This window comes from Natrix helvetica (assembly GCF_964273705.1).
Source record: "Natrix helvetica genome assembly, chromosome: 7".
NCBI lineage: Eukaryota > Metazoa > Chordata > Lepidosauria > Squamata > Natricidae > Natrix > Natrix helvetica.
The window spans coordinates 65783708-65807279 of NC_138558.1; the positions used below are offsets into that span (position 1 = coordinate 65783708).

Sequence of the window (23572 nt, forward strand, 5' to 3'; positions counted from 1 at the left end):
GGCTCCATAAGGAGCACAGGGGGCCTTGGAGGGGTCCTCTGTCGAAGGGCGGCTTGCTGAAGCCCCCCGGAATAGGCGGCAGCCGGCGGGGGTGCTTTTCAGCTTCGCCTAGGAGCCGGGGAGCGGGGGGGGGGGCACAGGACAGCTTTGGGCTGTCCACCCTTTTGCCGAATGGCTCCGGAGGAAGGAGTTTATCTGGAGAAGCGCGGCTGGATCCTGGTGGTGGGGGATTCATCCTGATCTCTTCAATCGTCATTAAAGGAAAAGCAGCAGATTCCTGTAAGTTCGTGTTCAACTTACTTGAATGGAGATTAGAGGGGGGTGTTTATTCTTTCTACCCCCCTCAGATTAAGCGGCATTTGAACTATCTCTCTCTTATAGCAGATTATATCAAGAGAGATAAAAAACAGCTGTGGTGGGATATGAATCTAGTTTATAGGATAAATTCAGCATATGCTAGAAGTCATAATGTTCCAAGGGAGGTGCATGTTAAATTCCTCAGGAGGTCCACAAGGGACGAGGTGCTTGGGACCCAAAGGGAGAGACCATTAAAATATAAAAATGAAGAAATTACCATTCTTTTTTTTTGTCCAAATTTTATTGATTTTAAAAGTTTTACAGGGAAAAAGGGTTGAAAGGTTATAGAACATTTTGACAGCTACATCATGCGGGGGGGAGAAGCCCCCCCAGGTCTTGCAACTTTTACAAAAAAATAGAAAATTATCAACATTTACATAGGTATTAGCAGTTTTAAGTTTAACACCACATCATCAGTATGTTTCAATCATTTTGTTTTGTATCACTTCCATAAAGGTACATTGTAACAACATTTGCAATAATGTTTCAAATCACTTTTGTGATCTGAGTCTTCTAGTTGTTGCATCCTTCCCCCCCCCCCGTCCACTGGCAGAGCTTCAGCCCCTCCCTCCTTTGTTTCTTGTGTAACATCCCCCATGTCACCTAAGAGAGCACTGTGTTTTTTAGTGAAAGCCTCTGCTTCCACAACTGTGTTAATTCTAATTCTACTGCCCTCCCAAAAAATCAACATGCCTTCTGGTAACAACCACCTAAACCAAACCCCATTATTGTATAATTTTTTTGCTAAGAAGGAATATTTCCTTCTCTTATCTCTTACTTTCTTTGGGATCTGTTTAAGAATGGTTATTTCCTTATCCTTATATTTTAATGGTCCTCCCCTTTGAGCTCCTAGAACCTCATCTCTTGTGGTTTTTCTAAGAAGTTTAACATGAACTTCCCTTAGAACATTGTGTGTTCTTGCATAGGCTGAATTAATCCTATAGATCTGGTCAATATCTCACCAAAGCTGTTGTTTATCTCTGTTAATATATTCTGCTAACATTGTGGTCATAATCTCCTTAAGATCTTTGTTCTCAACTTCTGGCAAGTTTTGGAACCTAAGGAAAAAAGACATCCTTTCAAATTCCATTTTTATCACATGATTCTCAAATTCTACATTCCCCCTTTGGATTGTCTTCAGGTCGTCTCTCATCCCAACCGCACCCTCCTCCAGTACACCTATCCTCTGTTCATTCCGTGTGGTTTGTTGTTTCGTTTCTCTGAGCTGATCATTTAAGTCCTGCAGTTGTTTTTTCATCTCATCCTGTCCCTTTAAGATGGATTGAAGCATCTGATGAATGGACAAATCCTTTGAACTCTCTTCAGGGGCTTTAGGTTGTAAAAAAGATCCCAGTTGTGACTGGTGAGCAATGGGGCTGGATGTAGAAGATGTTGGGGCCGATGAGGCCTTTCCAGGCGGTAACTTCTTTGGGCTCATCATGAAGCTTGGAGATAGTTATTGTTCTGTACAAAGAAATGGTGTCTGTGGGAAAGCACAGCTGGTAGGGATCACCAGACAAGCAAGTCCAAAGGAGAATAAATCGTCTAATGCAAAACTAGAGCAGATAGGTGGATCAAAATATTCCAAATCCAGGGGAAGAACATATTTGAAGAGGCCCCTGGAGGTCTCTGGGGTGGAAATTAGTTCAAAGCCATAAAGTTTTCCAAGGGAGGAGTCTCATTCATAAAGACAAAGAAGAAGGAGGAAGTTGGCCATATTGGCTCAGCCAGTACAGGTGGTCAGGAAACAACAAAGTCAAAGTTCCCATGCATAGTTTAGAGAAGAATCAGTTCAACCATCCTTTCTCTTGCAGTTGTGATCAAAAGAGAAAAAAGAAAAATAATTTCCCCATTATTTAAGGGAAGTGAAAGTAGATTTAAAACTTTCTCTCTCTCCCATACAAGGGAGAGATTTTCCAAGTGTCGCTTTTCCAAGGGGGTGGAAATTCCCCCCCCCTCCAATCTTAACTCCTCCAAGGGTTGAAACAAAGTCCCCCCCCCCCAAAAAAACTGCAGATCAATCAATAGAGTAAAGACAGTAAAAGACCTGGGGAGACCCCCCACCTCACCGCACTTCAGCTGTTTCATTCAGATTGATCATTTCCTTCCAGGCTGCGTTTGGCGAAGCGCGCGGTGGCATTCCGCACGCTCCCTACGCTTTCCGGCTCCTGGGGCAAAGCTGGAGACACACACACACCCGCGGCCGCTGCCACTCCAGGTGGTTCCAGCAAGCCGCCCTTACAGCAGGGCACCCCTCCAAGGCACCCTGTGCTCCCCCTAGGATTCAGGGTAGCCCACCAAAACAGCAAGAAGGCGGACACACGCGACCATCACCTTTGGCTGCCGGAAGTCGTCTCCAAGAAATTACCATTCTTAAACAGATTCCGAAAAAGGTAAGAGAGAGAAGGAGGAAGTATTCCTCCTTATCAAAGAAATTATACAATAAAGGAATTTGGTTTAGATGGTTATTGCCAGAGGGAATGTTGATCTTCTGGGAGGGAAATAGGATTAGAATTAATACAGTGCAGGAGGCTGAAGCCTTCATTAAAAAACATTTCTCTCTCCTAGAGGACGAACACAGGGAAGGTAGTGAAAAGGACAGCAAGGTACAAGACAAGAAGGAGGGGGGGCTGTGGCTCTCTCTGGGGACAGGGAGGAAGGAGCAATAACCAAACAGGCTCAGGTCACAAAAATAAAAGTAGTTGAAATAACAGTAATTGTTGATATTCTAGAAAGTGACAAAGGAAAATGATAGAACACATAATTGACAACATGGAATAAGACTCTGTTTTCTGCTTATCTTTTATCTTTTGTTTTTAAGATTGTAAAAATTGTGAGATTTGGATGGATTTCTATCACTAGTGTGGGAGCTGCCAATATTTTTTAATATATCCTCTTACCTTTTCCTATAAATGTTTAAAAACCAATAAAATTCTTTAATAAAAAAAAGAATTGGTCTGGTTTTGTATGCAGCTTCACAAGATTAGGTTAACAACTCTTAATGCCTTTTTGGCAATGCTGTTAAAGTGAGCTCTGGCACTTAGGAGATGACTACTCCTAGGTCTTTGACTGAGTGAGGTCATATCTTCTCACTCCATAAATTGAAGATGCTCAAATCCTTTCTATGTAATACTATGATAATGATCTATCACTATTGTTGTATGTACCGCTACACTGAGAGCTTTATACATCAGAGCCAAATTGCTTGTGTGTCTAATCACACTTGGCCAATAAAGAATTCTAATGTAAAATATCATTTGGAATAGAAATACTGTGCATTACATGTAGTGAGGTCAATTTATTCATGTATGAGCTATATTGTGGAGGGAATAAAACAGTGTATTTCATTTATCTCCAAGAAAATCTTCCAAGCAGGGTGTATTCTGTTGACATGGATTCATAAATTAGCCAGTCTCTTTGCTGATTCAAATCTATTGTACATTCTTTACCAACCAAATAAACTGCACTTCAGTTTATTGTTAGGATGGGAGAGAAATAAGGTAATTGAAGGTGCGGTCTTTTGATAAATGGTTTATAATTTATTCCAAGTATTAACATTAACTATTGACAAACCAAGCCTCATATCTAATCCTTTAGTTTTAAAAAATGTAACATGGCAGTTGTCAGATCTTTTTTAAAAGTACAATAAATCATTGTATAAGAAAAGAGAGCAAGAAGATGACCAGCTGTAAAGTGGATGGACTCACAGGGGTGAGGAATGTGGCACTGAAGCTCCGAGTGAGGGACAGATTCTCATGGAGAAAATGTATCTAGAGAGAGTCAATGTTGACTTGATGGTACATGGTTAATCAATCAAAAGTTCACTACGCTTGCAAAGAGACTTATAATTAAAACCCATACAAGATAGCACATTTTCTGACAGATGTTATTAAAAGCATATGCTTATATAAAAGGGACAATCTGGGATTGCAGCATCTCACCAAGCATTTTGCAGATTTTGACCTTCAGCAGCAGACAGTACTGAATTATAATATGACGACATTGAGCCACTTTCTTTGTTTACTTCTTGTATAATGTGCAGACCCCAGTGTGCACATGTATCACCTCTCCTGTGGGAGCTGCATTGGTTGCAGATTTGCTTCTGGGTGCAATTAAAAGTGCTGGTTGTCACCTTTAAAGACCTTCATGGACCGTCTCTTGCCAGTCACATCTACCCGACCCATCAGAGCGGGGAGGTAGGGAATGTTGTGGGTCCCATCCCCATGGGAGTTATACTTGGTGGGACCCAGAAGAAGGGCCTTCTCCATGGTGGCTCCCTGTCTCTGGAACATCATTCCCCCAGAGATTAGAACGGCCCCTACTCTAATACTCTTCCGGAAGGCGCTGAAGTCCTGGTTCTGCCAGCAGGCCTGGGGAACTCAAGTCACTTCTGGTTTGCTCGTTGGGCCATTTTCTGCCCTCTGGAGCCTCCAGGGAAGCCTCCTGAAGGCTGCTGCAGGCTTCAGGGGGCAAAAAACGGTTCTACGAGCAAACCAAAAGTCTGTTACCAAACTTCCGGTTTGCCCGTAGGGCCAGTTGAAACCTCTGGAGCGCGAAAAACAACCTTAAAAGAAGGCCAAAGTCAGCTGGCCAGCATGTGCATGCGCGCTGGAGTTGAGAGGGCGATGCCTCGCGTGCCCTAACAAATGGCTCCGCATGCCACCTGTGCCATAGGTTCGCCATCACGGGACTATATGCGCAAGGGGAACCTTTACCTTTATGTAATAGCAATGACAGTAAAGATAAATGCTTAGAAAAAAAGAATTTCTGAGCTTAGATGTAGTTGTATTGCATACCATGTATGATTAGAGCAGAGGGCAAATGTTTAGAATCTTCTGTGCAGCCAGAAGAAAAAGATTTCGTGCCTTTAACTGTTGTTGCTGTGGTTGTGCTGGGACCGAAGAGGGCATTTTAGGACATGATCTAAACAGTTAGTGAATAGTTGAGCTGGCACACAATTCCCTAAGACCACTGCCAGCTGGAATGTCTTCAGAAGATCTTTGGAGATTCAGCTGCACACTCATAGCACCAATGTCTTGCTTTTACCAGCATAAACGAAGTAAAACAGAAAACAGCAAACAAAATGTTCTTCTTACAGCAAAGGACTTGTGAAGAGAGCTGGCCCCACTCCTAGTCATTGCAGCCAAAGCTTATGATCTGGCTTCTGAAGTATGCAACCAATTTCTAAGTACAGAAATACATTGTATTCTGCATCCTATAGTCCCACGGGGTCTAGGACAGGGCTGTCAAACTTGATTTCAAGTTTGTTGTACATAAAATCCATTAGATTGAGTGACAGGCTCTCAATCTAAACTTCCAATCCTTCCATTCCTCGCTGTCCTGTCAGAGTTGAAGCTTCTTCTGATGAGAAGCGAAATGTTGACTTCTGAAAAAGCACCTTTGGGAGGCTCTTGAGAGCATTCCCAAATGCAGAAGTGCTCCAGAGATGTTGTTGGGCTTCAACTCCTGTAATCCTCCACCAGCAATGAACCAGGATTAGAGGTTACCTAACTGTGCAGAAAAATGCAACACACTTTGAAGTATCTCTGGAGGCATCCACAGAGGGGAGAAGTCAAGAATAGTCAGGATGGGGACTATGAGAGATGATCAAAGCATGAATGGCACACTTGCACAGTCACCATTCTGATAATTTTGCGCCCCCCCCCCCCTGCTTGGGACTTCATGTGAGACTTAATGATTTTAGATTAAAGTGTGGATGAGGAAATCAGGATGAGTCAATTAAACGTAATCCTCAATTGGTATTTCATTTATTGACCATTCAAACAGGGGGGAAAGTGACATATGACCGTTTTTCACACTTAAGACCATTGCAACATCCCAATGGTCATGGGATCAAAATTCAGGCTGTTGACAACTGATCCATACTTCTGACGGTCGCAGTGTCCCAGGGTCATGTGATTACCTTTTCTAACCTTGAGACAAGCAAAGTAATGAGGAAGCCAGATTCACTTCACAACTGTGTTACTAACAGCTGCAGTGTTTCTCTTAACAACTGTGGCAACAAAGGTGGTAAAATGGGGCAAAATTCACTTAACCAATGTGTCACTTAAGTATCAGAAATTCTGGGCCCAGTTGTGGTTGTAAGTCAAGGATTATCTGTACTGTAATACCCCAAATGGGCTTTTTGTTCAGGAGGCAACCAGCAGAAGCTTCTTCGATGAGAAGCGAAACATCCTCAAAGAAAAAGCGAAGTCCAGTTGCCTCTTGAAAAAAAAGCACCTTTGAGACAACCATGACCTGGATGACTGAGGAGCTCCATAGACATTTGGCTATCTGTCCTGTCAACTTAAACCAAATGGGAGAGATTAGATCAGATGTGGGGAATGATGAGCCTTTTATAACTTGTGGGCTTCAACTCCCAGAATTCCAGAGGCAGCATGGCTGGCACAGGAATTCTGGGAGTTGAAGTCCACTAGTCATAAAAGTCGTTCCCCACCCCTGGATTAGACCTCATAGAGCACACAACACCATCAGAGATGGAAAGGGAACCTGGAGGTCTTCTAGCCCAACCCCATGCTCAAGACCAGCTACCAGACCTAGGTGGGTAGCTGCATATTTTCATAACCGCCCCGACGCAAAGCGGGTGCACCCCACCCCCTCAGTCCGTTCTCCCCTCCCTGTGCCAACCTCTGCCCGCCCCTTCACGAAGAGATGCTGCAAACGACGCTCCTCTCAACCAATCCGAGAGGCGCAGCTTATCCGCCCCGCCCCTGGGGCACCCTCCGAGCAGGGCCCCGCCCCTTCACTAAGACGCTGCAAACGACCCTCCTCTTTAGCCAATCAGAGAGGCGCAGCTTTTCAGCCCCGTCTCCTTGGGCGCCCTCCGAGCGGAGCAAAACCCCCTGAGGGGCCTGGCCTAGCGGTAAAGGCGCCTCTTCTCCACAGGCAGGTCCCGCTGCTGGTCGAGGCGACCCCGGGGGTGGAGGAAAGCGACGACGGAAGAGGCGGGGAAAAGCTAGCGGGCACCCGGGAGAAAGGTAGGGGAGCCGAGAGAGAGACAGAGACAGCGAGGGGTTGCCCTGATAAGCCTTGCCCTTAACCCGCAAGAGCGCCCTTCCTGCCGCCTCCTTTGAGGCGAGGAGTGGGCTGAGTGGAGCGAGCCTCCTCGAAAGTGGCACCTGCTTCTTCCCAGCGTGCCAATATGTAGGACGCATATCATATATTCCTGTAGAGCAGGGATTGCGGGGAACGACCTGCGGACTGCAACTCCCAGAATTCCTCACCCGGCCATTCTTACTGAGCCCCAGCTATTCCCGCGGGCTCGGGAATTCTGGGAGTTGAAGTCCAGAAATAAAAAAAATATGGGGGGGGTAGCCTTCCCCACCTCTGCTGTGTAGAGCAAAGTTGTGGGACGCTGCTGTTGAGTTAAAATTGGGCCCAGGAACTATTACTCTGCTAAATAAATAATTCCCTCAACACTTTCAAACTATTCACTAAGACTGCATTACTATTACTATTACAAAACAATACAATAATACAATACAATAGCAGAGTTGGAAGGGACCTTGGAGGTCTTCTAGTCCAACCCCCTGCCTAGGCAGGAAACCCTATGCCATTCCAGACAAATGGCTACACAACATCTTCTTAAAGACTTCCAGTGTTGGGGCATTCAGAACTTCTGGAGGCAAGCTGTTCCACTGATTAATTGTTCTAACTGTCAGGAAGTTTCTCTTCAGTTCTAAGTTGCTTCTCTCCTTGATTAGTTTCCACCCATTGCTTCTTGTTCTACCCTCAGGTGCCTTGGAGAACAGGTTGATTCCCTCTTCTTTGTGGCAACCCCTGAGATATTGGAACAATGCTATCATGTCTCCCCTAGTCCTTCTTTTCATTACATTAGACCAGTGCTTCTCAATTATTTTCTGTCATGCCCCCCCTAGGAAGAAGAAAACATTTCACGCCCCCCCCCCCCACGCGACTGTAAATAGTCTAATTTGTCTATAAAATTGTTATAAGTACACCTCTGCATAACATAGCACACCGGTCTTTCCTCGACTCCCACCGTAGTCACATGCTTTCTTTCCTCTTTCCCTCTTACTTGTCTATCCTTCCTTCCACCCTCCCTTCCTCCTTCCCTTCCTTCCTGCCTCCCTTCCAGTTCCCTCCTTCCTCTTTCCCCCTGCCTGCCTGCCTGCCTTCTTTCCTCTTTCCCTATCCTCCTATCCTTCCTTTCTCCCTCCCTCCTTCCCTCCCTCCCTTCCAGTTCCATTCTTCCCTCCTTCCTTCTGCCTCCTTCCTGCCTGCTTGCCTTCTTTCCTCTTTCCCTCTTGCTTGTCTATCCTTACTCCCTCCTCCCTTTCTTCCCTCCCTCCCTGCCAGCAGCTCCTCCAGCATCCCAGCTGGAAGCAGCAGCACAACAGTCGCCGTTACCAGGGGCGAAGGGGTGGGGGTGGCAAGATCGGGCGACCGCCGCCCCTTTGTCCCTTCCCCAACAGCGGCTGTTGCGCTTCCGCTTCCAGACGGAATGTTGGCGGTGGAGCTGCTGGCGGGGAGGCGAGCTACCTGCATAAAGACGCCGCCGAGGGCATGGCAGAATATATCCCGGCTTGAAGTGGCAGCGCTGGGGACTGCTCAGAGACTCATCAGAGCCGCGGGCTGGAGCTGTGCAAAAAGTCTGCTTGGGCTGGGGGGGGGAGGGAGGGAAGCCTGGGACAGCCATGCTTCCCTCCCTCCCACCCCCGCCCGAGCAGGCTTCTTGCACAGATCCAGCCCGCGGCTCTGATGAGTCTCTGAGCAGTCCCCAGCGCTGCCACTTCAAGCCGGGATATATTATGCCTCGCCCACGCCGCCGCCGTTGCACCCAGATGGAAAGGGAGCCTTCGCGCCCCCCTTTACGGAGCCTCGCGCCCCCCCAGGGGGGCGCGCCCCACTATTTGAGAACCGCTGCATTAGACATACACAATTCCAGCAACCGTTCTTCATATGTTTTAGCCTCCAGTCCCCTAATCATCCTTGTTGCTCTTCTCTGCACTCTTTCCAGAGTCTCCACATCTTTTCTACATCGTGGCGACCAGAACTGAATGCAGTATTCCAAGTGTGGCCTTACCAAGGCATTATAAAGTGGTATTAACACTTCACGTGATCTTGATTCTATCCCTCTGTTTATGCAGCCTAGAACTGTGTTGGCTTTTTTGGCAGCTGCTGCACACTGCTGGCTCATGTTTAAATGGTTAAATCCAAGATCCCTCTCACAGTTACTACTATTGAGCAAGGTACCACCTATACTGTACCTGTGCATTTCATTTTTCTTGCCTAAATGTAGAACCTTACTCTTTTCACCATTGAATTTCATTTTATTAGTGCCCAATGTTCAAGTTTGTCAAGATCCTTCTGTATCTTTAGCCTATCTTCTGGAGTGTTGGCTATTCCTGCCAGCTTGGTGTCATCTGCAAATTTGATGAGTTCCCCGTTTATTCCCTCATCCAAATCATTGATGAAGATGTTGAAGAGTACTGGGCTTAAAACAGAGCCTTGGGGTCCTCCACTGCATACTTCCCTCCATGTAGGTGCAGTTCCATTGAGGACTACACGTTGAGTGCGGTTGGTCAGCCAGTTACGAATCCATCTGGTGGTGATGCTGTCCAACCCACATTCTTCTACTTTATCTAGTAGTAGGTTATGGTCTACCTTATCAAATGCCTTACTAAAGTCGAAGTAAACTATATTGACGGCATTCCTCTGGTCCACTAATTTTGTCACTTTGTCAAAGAATGTAATAAGATTAGTCTGGCATGATCTGTTTTTGACAAACCCATGTTAGCTTTTGGCTATTACTTTGTTTGCTTCTAGGTCAGTGATGGCGAACCTATGGCACGCGTGGCTTCCGGTTTGCTCGGAGGGTCGTTTTGAGCGCTCCGGAGGCGTCAGGGAAGCCTCCAGACGGTCCCTGAAGCCTTCGGAACGCTTAAAACGACCCTCCGAGCAAACCGGAAGTGGCTTCCCTGACACCTCCGGAGGGCTTCCGGAGGGGCGGGGTAGGCTGTTTTCGCCCTCCCCAGGCTCCTATAAAGCCTCTGGAGCCTGGGGAGGGTGAAAAAAGCACGTAAAAATGGGAGGGGGAGCGCCTGTAGTGCGCGCTTGTGCACTGGGGTCGCGCATTGCATTGTGGGTGCGGCACGCCCGCACACGACCCCCCCTGCGCTCCCCCCACTTATGGCACGCAAGCCAAAAAAGTTTCGCCATTGCTGTTCTAAGTGTTCGCTAATTCGTTGCTTGATTATCTTTTCCAGAATCTTTCCTGGTATTGAGATCAGACTGATAGGTCTATAGTTTCCTGGATCTATTTTTTTCCCCTTTTTTGAAGATGGGAACCACATCAGCTCTTTTCCAGTCTTCTGGCAGTTCCCCGGTTCTCCAGGATCTCTGAAAGACATAGTTCAGTGGTTCTGAGATCTCATCTGCCAGTTCCTTCAGAACCCTGGGGTGTAATCTGTCCGGTCCTGGTGATTTGAACTCATCTAGGCTAGACAGGTGCTCACTTACCATTTTCTTCCCTATTTCAATTTGTGTTCCTAATCTGATTTTTGTGGTGCTGTTTTTGATAGGTTGGACTGTTTTATCCCTTTGTGTAAAGACAGATGCAAAACATGAGTTAAATAGTTCTGCTTTCTCCCTGTTGCTTGTCACCTTCTTGCCACTTTCTCCCAGCAATGGACCAATTGTTTCCTTAACCTTTTTCGTTTTTAACATGCTGGGAGAAGCTTTTTTGTTGTTGTTATTTTTTACTTTTGTGCATCTTGTCTTTTATGTACACTGAGAGCATCTGCACCAAAGACAAATTCCTTGTGTGTCCAATCACACTTGACCAATAAAGAATTCTATTCTGTTCTATTCTATTCTTTTCTTTTCTATTTTCTACTCTACTGTCCTCTGTTCTACTACAAGAGCTTTGGCCATGTGAATGTGTCACAGCAAAAATAACCAAAGCCATGACATCTCGTGGCCTGAACAGCATGATTTATTTAAACAGCCCCTGGGGCTTTCTAGGCAGGACCCACGGACCCCAGAAATATAGTTAGGATAGATTAGTGAAGGTAAGGGAATAAATGATATCAAATTATATTTGGGTTTGTGGAAATACCATCCCAAGGAAACACAAACTGAGTTTTGAAATATACACCTACAATAATAGAAAAAGAGAGAGAGGAAGAGAGAATGAAAGGAAGAAGGGGGAAAGAAGTAAGACGTAAGGAGAAGAGGATGGAAGTGAGAGGAAGAGAAGGGGAGAGGGTAGGAAGAGGAAGAGTAAGAGTAGGAGAAAGGTAAGGGAAGAAGGGAAAGGAGAGGAGGAAGGAAGAAAGTAGAGAAGGGAGAGGGGGGGAAAAGAAAGGGAAAATAAGGTGGTGTTACAATAGGAGGAAGGGATGGTAAACAAAACCCAAACTGTATATTATAACCTATTAAATGAAATAATAAATGTACAAGAATGATAAATGTAAAGAAGAATAACAATGATGTGAATGTATACTTAAAATGCTATGTAAGAGAATAAAAAAATAAATAAAAATTCTTTAAAAAAAGCAGACACATCCCCCCCGCCCTTCCTCCAGAGGTTCTCCTGATTCCACCATGGCTACACCAGCCATAAGACCCGGATGGTTTCTACCCTTCTACCTTGAGGGCAACCCCATTCCAGAGGACAGGCCTTGATAGGTGGCATTATTTAATTAGAGGAGCCCTACAAGGTGGAATTGGCCAGGCAGCTAATAGGGGGATACAGGTGGTCCCACAGGTAACCAGGTTACATGTCAGGTAGCAACATGCATCTTGAATGGCACCTGGAAACAGACTGCAGCTCACAAAGCAGAGCTCCCTGAGTTATGCCCGTCGTTGGGTGACCAATAGAAGCCTCTGGATGGTCTTCAAAGTCAGGATTATACTAAACGTATAGTAAAAAAATGGAAATTGAAGTTTTGTTAAAATGCACATTCGGTTATTTTGTGATTGATTGATTTATTTTTTTGGTAGGATACTCGCACTTGTGAGTTTTGAGGTTTGCTAGAACCACGGACGAAACATGGATTCTACTCCAGTAGATACTTTGGCCTCTTCAACAGAAAATAAGACTCAGGTTGGTCCTTTCTTCTCTGCAAAGATTCGTTTCTGCTGTGGGTCAAAGGTTAATCAATCTTTCTTGCTATGTTGTGTCACACAATTGTAATTGTATTTTATCAGCAATATAATAATAATACATGATTATTATCTTAACTCTAAATCAGGGGTCGGCAACCTTAAACACTTAAAGAGCTCCCCCCGTTCAATTCTGGAGCCAACCGGAGGTCCTGTTCCCCCACCACAGAGTCTCCTCCTAGCACGGCGTCCTTTTTCCTCTACCTATCCTAACTGAATGACCCATCAATTGTAGAGCCGACTGGCAACAGGGAGCTGCAGCAGAGGGATGAAAGAGCCACATGCAGCTCCAGAGGAAGACCCCTGCTCTAAATCGAACTATTTTTTCCCCAAACTTTAACTTTTTAAAATTTACTTGTTTTATGAGATTTTAATAATATTCAACTGAAGAAATGATCAACTAAATCATAGATCATAATGTTCTGCACATTCAAGAATTTCCTGTTTTGGCATAGGAAAAAAAAAACACTCAATATTTTATTTTTTGTAGTTCAACATGCTGTTCTCATACTATTATTTATTTAGGTTTTTATTTCCAGAATCTACCCAGTTATCCCAGAAGACTCACTGGGGAACAGATTGAAAATATCAGTCAACGGTGTAAAGAAGAAAGCTTCTGGTACAGAGGTATATTCTTTTGTTCTGGATACAAAAAGAAATATAATTGTATTTTTGCCTGCATTCCTTTGTTCTACTATTGTCAAGTCCACCTAAGGATTGCTAATATTTGGAATTAAGAACATGTTCCCTTCAAAGACCATATTCTTACTTGAGAGGGGCTGTAAATTTTCATGCCTTTTATTTATTTATTTATTTCATAGATAACTGCTACAGTCTGTAAGACTCTCAGTAATTTGCAAGCAATAAAAATATCCTTTGCACTTTTTAAAAAATGGAAACAACCAAAATTACTCCCTGAAAACAATTTGAAAACCCAAAATGGGATGAATAATAACTTTAGTTTACTATACTCAACCATAATAATTACATACAGGTATGCATGCAGTTATTCTTCCTCTCCACATCCGTATTCCTGGATAAACATCTGTCTTCCAGCATTGTCCCTTTCGAATCTCTGACTCCCAGTAATATGAGTGTCCTTCCATATTTCACAGGATTTAAATCCCAAACCAAGATTACATTCCAGTAATGATATTTTCAGTGACTGCATTTGGAGACATATTATCATTATCATTATAAGAAATTATGTTAGATTTAAGCAATCTATTCTACCCCACTTCCCACCACCTCACCCAGTTTAAATCCTACATCAGTCTAGCTTCTCTGTACATCTGATGAAATGAGTTGCAACCCACACAAATATAGGCTTTTTAATTAAATTTGTTAATCAGAAAATGTGCTCCCACCTCCCCCTACTTTTTCACAACACCAGTGGGACCACAAGATTAGAAACATTTGTTTCAATTTTTAATTAACCATAGTTTATTCTTACTTTAAAAGGTAATTTATTTAAACTATTTTTCATTATCTAAAGCAGGGGTGTCCAAACTTGGGAACTTTAAGACTTGTGGACTTCAACTCCCAGAATTCCCCAGCCAGCATGGCTGGCTGGGGAATTCTGGGAGTTGAAGTCCACAAGTCTTAAAGTTCCCAAGTTTGGACACCCCTGGAATTCTGGGAGTTGAAGTCCACAAGTCTTAAAGTTCCCAAGTTTGGACACCCCTGATCTAAAGATTGCAGTTGATTTGTTTCAGCAGGCTAAGACTAGTCTCGGTTCAGATATAAACATTACAAAAAACCAAACGGGAAGGAAATGTCTTGAATCTCTTTGCGGTCATATTTGTAGAAGAAAAAGATGACTCGGGGTCTTATCTAACTCATTTCCATAAAAAGAAGTTGTAAATGCTATCCCCAATGAAATCAGTGATGAATTTGGATGGGGTTTTTTGGTCATTTTTCTAAGAAGAGCAGTATTTCTCAGCTTTGGCAAATTTAAGACATATGGGCTTCAAGTCCCACAATTCCCCAGCTTGCATGAAGTTCCCACATCTAGAAGTTCCTAACTTTCAGGAACATTGAATCAGAGGGAGATATTGCTTCCGGATGCTTACCAAATCCTCCCTTCATAATAGCAATAGCACTTAGACTTATATACCACTTCACGATGCTTTACAGCCCTCTCTAAGTGGTTTACAGAGTCCAGCATACTGCTCCCAACAGTCTGGGGCCTCATTTTACCCACCTCAGAGGGAGGGAAAGCTGAGTTAATCTTGAGCCGGTCAGGATCGAACTCCTGGCAGTTGGCAGAATTAGCCTGCAATACTGCTTTCTAACCACTGTGCCACCACTGGATGCAAACAACCAGATGAAAACTTCTAATATTAGTTTACTAAATTACTTTTATAAACTGGGCACCTATCATTAGCAGATTCAGAAAAAGCCACAATATTATGAACTTTCATCTGCTTCCCTGGGAGTGGAGGCTCATGGGAATGAAGACCCAGATTGAAACTGTTTGTTGCAATGTTTGTTTACAGCTCTTCCTCTTTCTCTTGGAAGTATGCTGATTGCTCAAGGACTAATTAGTAAGGGTAAGTAGATTTTTTAAAATTAAAAATATGCGGTGAATTTTGAAAAATGCTCAGCTGCTGACCATTTCCTTAGAATAAGTATTAGGAGAAAATGCCTAATCTATATAACAATGGAACTAAAGAACTAGACACATACAAATTTTATGTACAGAATATGTGAAATCTGTGCATATTTGTCTCGTGATTGAGAACTTCATGTCTTTCGGAAGCACTTCTTAATATCAGTCGTGAAATAATGACTTCTGCAGTGAATCTATCACTTAAGATTTCCAATTGCCTGTAATATTGCCTTCAACATGTAAAGGAAGCAGAAGAGGTTTTTCAGGAATAAAATATATGCCATTTTTTATTTTTTATTTCATGTCCATGTTTAATCTGGGGAAAAAAAGTGTGTTGTAAAGTAACAATTTAAGTACCATCCCTTCAATGTTTGTCTACAGGAATCATTGTAATGTTAGTTTGAAATATTTCCTTTTATCTTTTCCGTGAAAAATGTTTCATTATGTTAGTCATTAACAATCTAAACTTTTGTTTTCTTTCTTGCAAATGCACATTACAGTTGGACTTCCAGCTTAATAAATGTGTTTAAGTGGCAATATTTCTCATGCCTTGACTTTTGATCAATTGTGACAGCTATTGCAACTAGAAGAGGCAAAATATCCTTTTTTTAATGCATTAGTCAAGCAAGGTTGGTTTTGGTTTAGACTTAGAGCAATTTTGATTTTTTCAGTTTTAGTTTAGAGCAGTTTTGATTTTTAAAGTGACCAACAGATACTCCTTGACTTATGACCTAATTGAGAGAAATTATGGTTGTAAGTTGTTGCTGTCATTCAGGAAGTCACCGTGTGACTGCATCTGATTTTATGACCTTTCCTGACGATCATTAAGCAAACCCATTCTTATCCAATGGATGTTTTTTGCCAGAAACCAACAAAACCTGATGATACAAACATAGTTGATCCGTGAACCAGATCAAGATTTCTCTCTAATAAAATGCGCAAACCTGGTCTATTATATATTTCCTCTTGGCCTAAAAACCATTTCTTAAAAAGGATTTCTTTTTCTAGGGATTCTCAAGACTGCTTCTTTGAATACAGTAGTGGGTAAGTTTTGAAAGACTGTGAAGTTACAGAAGGAAAAAAGGAAAAGGGTTTAATCTATAATTAGCAAAATGAACATCTACCCTGTTTCTCTGAAAATAAGACCTCCCCAGGTAATAAGCCCAATATGGCTTTTGAGCACATGCACTAAAATAAGCCCTCCCTGAAAATATTGCAACACAGCAGCAGCCATGAGGTGACCACTCTCGCTGCCTCTTGCACCTCAAAAATAATAAGACCTCCCCGAAAATAAGGCCAAGTGCTTATTTCAGGAGGCAAAAGAAAATAAGACCCTGTCTTATTTTCGGGGAAATGTGGTATCTGTCTTATACAGTGTTATCCAACCTTGGCAACTTTAAGATGACTATGGCTGGCTGGCGAATTCTGGGAGTTGAAGTCTTAAAAGTTGCTGAGCTTGAGAAACACTGTTCCTATATTTGCACTTGAACATTGGGCATGTGGAGAATGCACATATCAGCCCTTCAGGAAAGGCCTAGACAGGAAACAGATCAAAGATTCCAGAAATGCCATCGTTGTTGTAGGATATGGTAACAGAAGCTTGAAAACTGACCAGGTCCTGAGCAAGTTTTCCCTCTCTCTGTCTTACAGCAAACCGAATCAAGACAGGATTATTTCGAATTACTTTCTCATACCTTTTCCTTCCCACCCACTGAATTGTCTTTTCTTTGCCCAACCATTCCTGCATGCTTTCTTCAAGTTTTATATTCCTTTATGATCCCAAGACAACTTAAAAACATTTCAATTTTAGCAGATTGTATACAGCAGGGTGTCCAAACTTGGCAACTTTAAGACTTGTGGACTTCAACTCCCAGAATTCTGGGAATTGAAGTCCACAAGTCTTAAAGTTGCCAAGTTTGGACACCCCTGGTATACAGGCAGTCCTCAACTTACAACCACAATTGAGCCACAAGTTTCTGTTGCTAAGTAAGACAGTTGTTAAAAAAGCTTTGTCCCACTTTATGGCTTTTCCTGCCACAGTTGTTGAATCTGAACATTGCAGTTGTTCAGTTAGCAACACAGTTGTTAAGTGAATCTGGCTTTCCCATTGACTTCGTTGATCGGAAGGTTGCAAATGGAGATCACATGAGCCTGGGACACTTCAATGTCATAAATATGAGTCAGTTGCCAAGTATCTGAATTTTGTTTTTGTTTTTTTTTAATTAAAAGAATTTTTATTTTTTTAAAGATAAACTTGCACATACAAAACATAAAACATAAAAACATCTTCCAGTTACATCCAGCGTGTCGGTTGGTTACTAAACTTTTGTGCATCCTCTCCATAGTCCTCACTTACAGTTTATATAAAGTCTCATACTGTGAATCTAATATATATGTACACATTATTATCATTATTAATCTTTTATTTGATTATAACTATTATTCCTTCACTTTATACGAGTCTAAATTTTGATTTAATTTATATTATAACAATTCATTACATCCTCCTAAAACCCTCCAATAATAGTATATCTTTATATTATATTCTGTGTCATTCCATTGTCCTTGCATTGTAAATTTTTCAGTCATCTTTCATTTCCATATTTTTTTGTCTTAACCATTGGTAAAATAAATCCCATATCTTATAAAATTGTTTATCTTCTTGATCTCTAATTTCAAATGTCAATTTACTCATTTCAGCACATTCCATTATTTTATGAATAACTTCCTCCTGCGTTGGTATTTTCTCATTTTTCCAGTTTTTAGCAAACACAATTCTAGCCGCTGTTAACACATTTACTCTGGGGATGCTGAGTGTGAAAAACACTTTTTCAGTCACCTTTTTCAGTGCCGTTGTGTAACTGAACGGTCACTAAACAAGCTGTTGGAAGCCAAGAACCACCTGCAAATTTTAAAATAATTGCTATTTTTATAAATTAAGACTCCGTAGCCCATGCTTCTTGCCTATTTCATTTAAAATATGTATAGCCGCTGCACTGTGAGGCCTGTTGCTTCGTGCAATGAGGTTTTAATTGTGAGCAGAATTCAACTTTAACATTAAAAGACAAATGGGCCAAGGCATTTCTAACGCCCACTCTCAAAACGCCCATCAATGAAACACTGTTAAAGCAGATTTCTCACATTATAGGTCAATGCAGGACAAAAAAAAAAAAGACCAATCTGTGGAAAATTCATCAGAGGTTACTGATGCCGTTGCTTTTCCTTTATAGTGGTTGGTGCTGTGGCATTTTTTGCTGGAAAAATGTTATATATTGAAAAATGTACGCAGAGTTTTGGAAATTTTCTTGTGCCGTTTGGACCGGAACAGAGCAGGTTTGTTTGGAATCCATACTTACAATGATAATTTGAGGGTTTTTTTTTAAGAGAAGTGTTTCTCAATCTTAGCAGCTTTAAGATGCATGGTTCAATTTCCAGAATTCCTCACAGCCAGCATGCTCTGTTGAAGTCCCACGTTTTAAAGTTGCTGAGGCTGGGAAACTCTGCCTTACAGCAATGAGATAGTTCAGATATTTATGTGGATTACGTGTTGCCTTTTGGTCTTTCGGTAAAATTGGAAGAGCATAGCAATAGCACTTAGACTTGTATACCGCTTCAAAGTGCAATAGAATAGAATAGAATGGAATGGAATAGGAAAAGGAGAAATAGAAGTAGAATTGAATTGAATTCTTTATTGGCCAAGTGTAGTAAGGTACAACACTTAGTGATAGTCATAGGTACAAATAAGCCCAAAGTCTAGGTACAAATAAGCAATCAAATCATACTAGGAAACAATATAAATTGTAAGGATACCAGCAAGAAAGTTGCAGTCATACAGTCATAAGTGGGAGGAGATGGGTGATAGGAATGATGAGAAGCCTAAGAGTAATGCAGTCTTAGTGATGCAGACTTTACAGCCCTCTTTAAGCGGTATGCAGAATCCGCCTATTGCCCCCAACAAGCTGGGTCCTCATTTTACCCACCCAAAGATGGAAGGCTGAGTCAACCTTGAGCCAGTCAGAATCGAACTGCTGGCAGTCCGCAGTGCTAGCCTGCAATCCTGCATTCTAACCATTGTGCCACCAATCTCCTGTGTCCAAGAGTCTTCATCATCTCCCTTGCTCTCTCTTCTTCCTTTTCCTATTTTATGAACAAGTCGTAGGGGATTTTGAACTCATATTTTATGATTTGTGCCATTGTGCGTGAAAGGAGGAAACGGTGAATGAATCCAAGCTTCGGGCTAGCACTTGTATTGTGAAAATGTGGTTTGGCATTGCATCGGAATATACCATAGTTTTCAAAGGATTTTTCAAATGTTACTTTATGTCAGGGGTGTCCAAACATGGGAACTTTAAGACTTGTGGACTTCAACTCCCAGAATTCCCCAGCATGCATATTACGTACAATCCATCTTTGAGGGAGATGGACAGTTTATAAATATGAAATATAAATAAATATTTACAACAGAAAATTGCTATAATACTTAAGTCAGGGGTGTCCAAACTTGGCAACTTTAAGACTTGTGGACTTCAACTCCCAGAATTCCCCAGCATGCATATTACGTACAATCCATCTTTGAGGGAGATGGACAGTTTATAAATATGAAATATAAATAAATATTTACAACAGAAAATTGCTATAATACTTAAGTCAGGGGTGTCCAAACTTGGCAACTTTAAGACTTGTGGACTTCAACTCCCAGAATTCCCCAGCATGCATATTACGTACAATCCATCTTTGAGGGAGATGGACAGTTTATAAATATGAAATATAAATAAATATTTACAACAGAAAATTGCTATAATACTTAAGTCAGGGGTGTCCAAACTTGGCAACTTTAAGACTTGTGGACTTCAACTCCCAGAATTCCCCAGCCAGCATGGCTGGCTGGGGAATTCTGGGAGTTGAAGTCCACAAGTCTTAAAAGTTGCCAAGTTTGGACACCCCTGCTTTATGTAGATAAAAAAGTGGAACTATTGAGGGAGAATTAAGATGAATCCGACTCAGTTCCTCTCAGGTTATGTTCCTAGTTTGAATACTTTTTTCAGGATTGAGAAGAGAGCAGTCAGAATCATAAAACTGGCAGGCACCTTAGAGGTCTCCTAATCCATGCATCCCCAACCTCTGGGCCATTGCCCCGCATGAGTGGCTGGCCAGTGTGTGCCCATATGCATACATGCACCCTCCTTGCACTAGTGTCGCTGTGAGCATCATAGGCGCTAGTTTCACTGCGTCACATAGGCATTCGCAGCCCCATTTGAATTGCTCACGGCCGTGTTCGCTCTTCTGGCCCCGTTCGCTTCCCCCCCCTTCATGCCGCCAACCCAGAAAGTTTGGGGAACTCTGTACCTACCATGTTTCCCTGAAAATAAGACTTATCCTGGAAATAAGCCCTAGATTGCTTTTTAGACATGCGCCCAATATAAGCCCTACCCAAAAAATAAGCCCTAGTTACGACCTCGCCCACTCCAGGATATACGGGGTAGGGCGAGGCGCACAGGTAAAAATCAAACTGGGGTGGGGATCGTGCGGTTGAGCTTCCCTACTTGCCTTCAGACAGTTGCAGCCAGGCCTGCCTCGTCTTGCCAGCGCACTTCCTCTGCGGTCGCTTGCCGCCCCTTACGGGAGTTGCCCCCGGCCTCTGTTTTGCTGTCAGAGGCCTTCAGGAAATGCCTCTGCAGCTGAGAAATGAGCTCCGAATTGATGCACGTGGTACCCCCTGGTCTCCATCAGAAAAAAGGCCACTGATGGCGAAACAGAGGCCGGGGGTGCTACGCATGAGCGGTAGCAAGTGGCCGCAGAAGAAATGGGCCAGCGGCTGCCTCCTGCTTCCTCTTCTCTGTGCCACCCTTTAAGTATTGGTGGATGGCTATCGTGGGCCCCCCACAAGCTTTCTCTTCATTAGACTAAACCTATCTAGTTCCCTTAACCATTCTTCATATATTGTAGGCTTAGCCTCCAGACCTCTTATCTTCGATGCTCTTCTCTGCACTCTTTTTTGGGTCTCGGCATCTTTTTTGTATCGTCGTGACCAGAGAATTGGATCCAGTATTTCAAATGTGGCCTTAATAGTGCAGTATAGAGTGGTACTCTCACTTGATGCTATCCTTCTCTTGATGCAGCGTAGGACTGCATTGGCTTTTTTGGTAGACACAACACACAGCTGCCTTGTGCTTAAGCAATGATCTACCAGGACACCTAGATCCCTCAGTTACTGCTGTTCAGCCAGGTACCTCCTATTCTATACCTGGGCATTTAGTTTTTCCTGCCTAACTGCAGGACCTTACTCACTGGAATGCATCTTGTAGGCTAGGGCCTTTTGTTCTGACCTAGGCTTCCCCCAAAAGCATGAAACAGATTCCTGGTCCCGACAAAAACCCTTTTATTAAACGAATGTGAATTCCTCTCATTCACATTCAGCAAAGGTCTGGTAAACAGTTTTTCAAAGGTGACGTTGTGACCACAGACCTCATCTAGCTGGGAAAGCTGCCATGTAAATATTTTCCAAACTCAGTGCTGTGCAAGGAAAGATTTGGCACAGTTTCTGAGATTCACGGACAGATCTTCACACTCCTGAAACAAACGAACAAAATGGTTTCCTGCAAAAGCCCACTTCCCTTTCATTTATTATCCTCTTTTATTTCCTATGGGAGGGGCCATTCACCATTCACCTGTGGCTTTACTCCCAAGTCGACCCTGATTTCTCAGTTGTTCTTTTCTTCTGGCAGCTCTGCACATGCGCACACTGGGAACAGGCTCCAGCTGTTCCTCTGCCTCACTGCTGTCTAGCTCCGAAGGCAGCTGAAACTGCCAGACGGCCTTGGCCCCATCTCTGCCTCCGATGCAGAGCCCTCATCAGAGCCTTCCCCAGCCTCCAGGACTGATCCATGTTCCTCCCCAACCTCCTCACTTATCCGACTCTGCCGGCAGTTCAGCTGGCCGCTGACAGGCCACAGCACCTCTTGTTCAAGTCTGTCAAGATCCCTTCTGAATCTCAAGTCTATCTTACATCTTATTTTATATTTTTGAGAATAACTATTACACTTTTGACTTACTTGAGCCTGCAGTGACTTCCCTAGTGTGACATTTTGTGTCATATAGTACTGCATTGTATTCAGAAAATTGATAAGCGTAGATACAGTGGCTCTTTAGGAGGGTTGGTGGAGAAGGAATGGAAAATTGACTAGTGACTATTATCCTGGCAAAATCCCATCATGCCAGAGTGGAGATGAGCTCAGGGTTATTTCCGTGCTGGATTGTATGTTTTCAACTCTAATCATAGTACTGATTTGATAAAACTATTCAGAATGAACAGATTCAATGTAATAGAAACTTATGTAATGAGTGAGTGACAGCCGCTTACCTATTACTGCTCCATAAATTTTCTGTTTAAGGCACACTTTTTGTAATTCTAGAAATAAAATTATGATTTTGTAATTTTATTAACACTTTGATTCAATCTTTTTATCTGCTCCTAATGCTTTTAGGAAACATTCTCCTACAGATGAAGGCAAAGCAAATCCTCAAATGGAAAAAACAGATACTCCTGTTTCTTAAAGCACCCATTGCCAAAATTAATATTTTACTCACATTAATGTATCCCCACTTCACGTGAAGACACTGTACAGAATTATGAATACTGGAATAAAATGATTATTTTTGTGTATTAGTAAATCTGGTTATTTTCTCTAAATACAGAGAATTCACATTACTTGTTCATGTTCTGTAAAATTGCCGTGAATACTGAATTAAAAAATGCTGAAACCTCAGCTGGGAACAGCTGTGTATCAGGTGATTCAAATGATTTGCTGCTCTGCACGTCTGTAAAGAAGTGTATAAGCATTGTGAGTGTTGAATTTGTGGTAACTAATTTTGGCGAGTATGAAATTTGCTTACACATAGGCCTCAATTTACAATGGTTCACTTCCCGTATTTTTGGGACTATAAGACGCACCAGTGTATAAAGACACACCAAGATTTCGAAGAGGTAAGTAAGAAAAAAAAGTTGTTGTCCTCCCTGTCCCCCAGGAGCACTCTGCAAGCTTCAGCAGGGCTGGGACAAGGCAAAAAAAAACCCCATTTTTGCAAAAACAGTTTTCGCTTGTTTTTCACAAAAATGGGATGCGGAGGCGGGGCTCCGGGAGGCCAAAAATGGCTGTATTCAGTGTATAAGACGCACCAACATTTCCACGCTCTTTTAGGAGGGGAAAAGGTGTGTCTTATACTCTGAAAAATAGGGTAGTAACCAGTGGTGAGTTCCGGATCCTATCACAACTGGTACGCTGTGACGGGGCCGGGTGTCCACCACGGGCATGCGCATTGCGCATGCATGGGAACCCACTGCCCTATGACGCGCCAGCTGCTTGGAGGTCACGCAGGTGTTGTATGCTGCGCGCATGCGCGCAAATGGCCCGGTTGGCTTAAATACAGGTAAGGAACGAGGGCAGGCAGGTGAGCCCT

General features: G+C 42.9%; 1 protein-coding gene across 3 annotated transcripts; it reads left to right on the forward strand.

Moving 5' to 3' along the window:
- The first annotated feature begins 7155 nt into the window (after positions 1-7155).
- On the forward strand, positions 7156-22871 carry OCIAD2 (OCIA domain containing 2). 3 transcript variants are annotated; one of them, XM_081959829.1, is made up of 7 exons: positions 7156-7263; positions 12343-12445; positions 13044-13131; positions 15003-15056; positions 16124-16159; positions 18346-18448; positions 22600-22867. In XM_081959829.1, the coding sequence occupies exons 2-7, from the start codon at positions 12392-12394 to the stop codon at positions 22667-22669; spliced, it is 405 nt and encodes a 134-aa protein (XP_081815955.1). In that variant the 5' UTR covers positions 7156-7263; positions 12343-12391; the 3' UTR covers positions 22670-22867. The 3 variants fall into 3 exon arrangements, with proteins under 3 accessions (XP_081815955.1, XP_081815956.1, XP_081815954.1); XM_081959828.1 differs by having other exon boundaries at positions 7166-7355; positions 22600-22866; XM_081959830.1 differs by lacking the exon at positions 18346-18448 and having other exon boundaries at positions 7163-7355; positions 22600-22871.
- The last annotated feature ends 701 nt before the right edge of the window (positions 22872-23572 follow it).

Coding starts and splice junctions, on each gene's coding strand:
- OCIAD2 (XM_081959829.1), top strand. CDS start 12,392: ATGGATTCTACTCCAGTAGATACTTTGGCCTCTTCAACAGAAAATAAG. Junction 15,057..16,123: donor TCAAGGACTAATTAGTAAGG/GTAAGTAGATTT, acceptor TTCTTTTTCTAG/GGATTCTCAAGACTGCTTCT. Junction 16,160..18,345: donor TTCTTTGAATACAGTAGTGG/GTAAGTTTTGAA, acceptor TTTCCTTTATAG/TGGTTGGTGCTGTGGCATTT.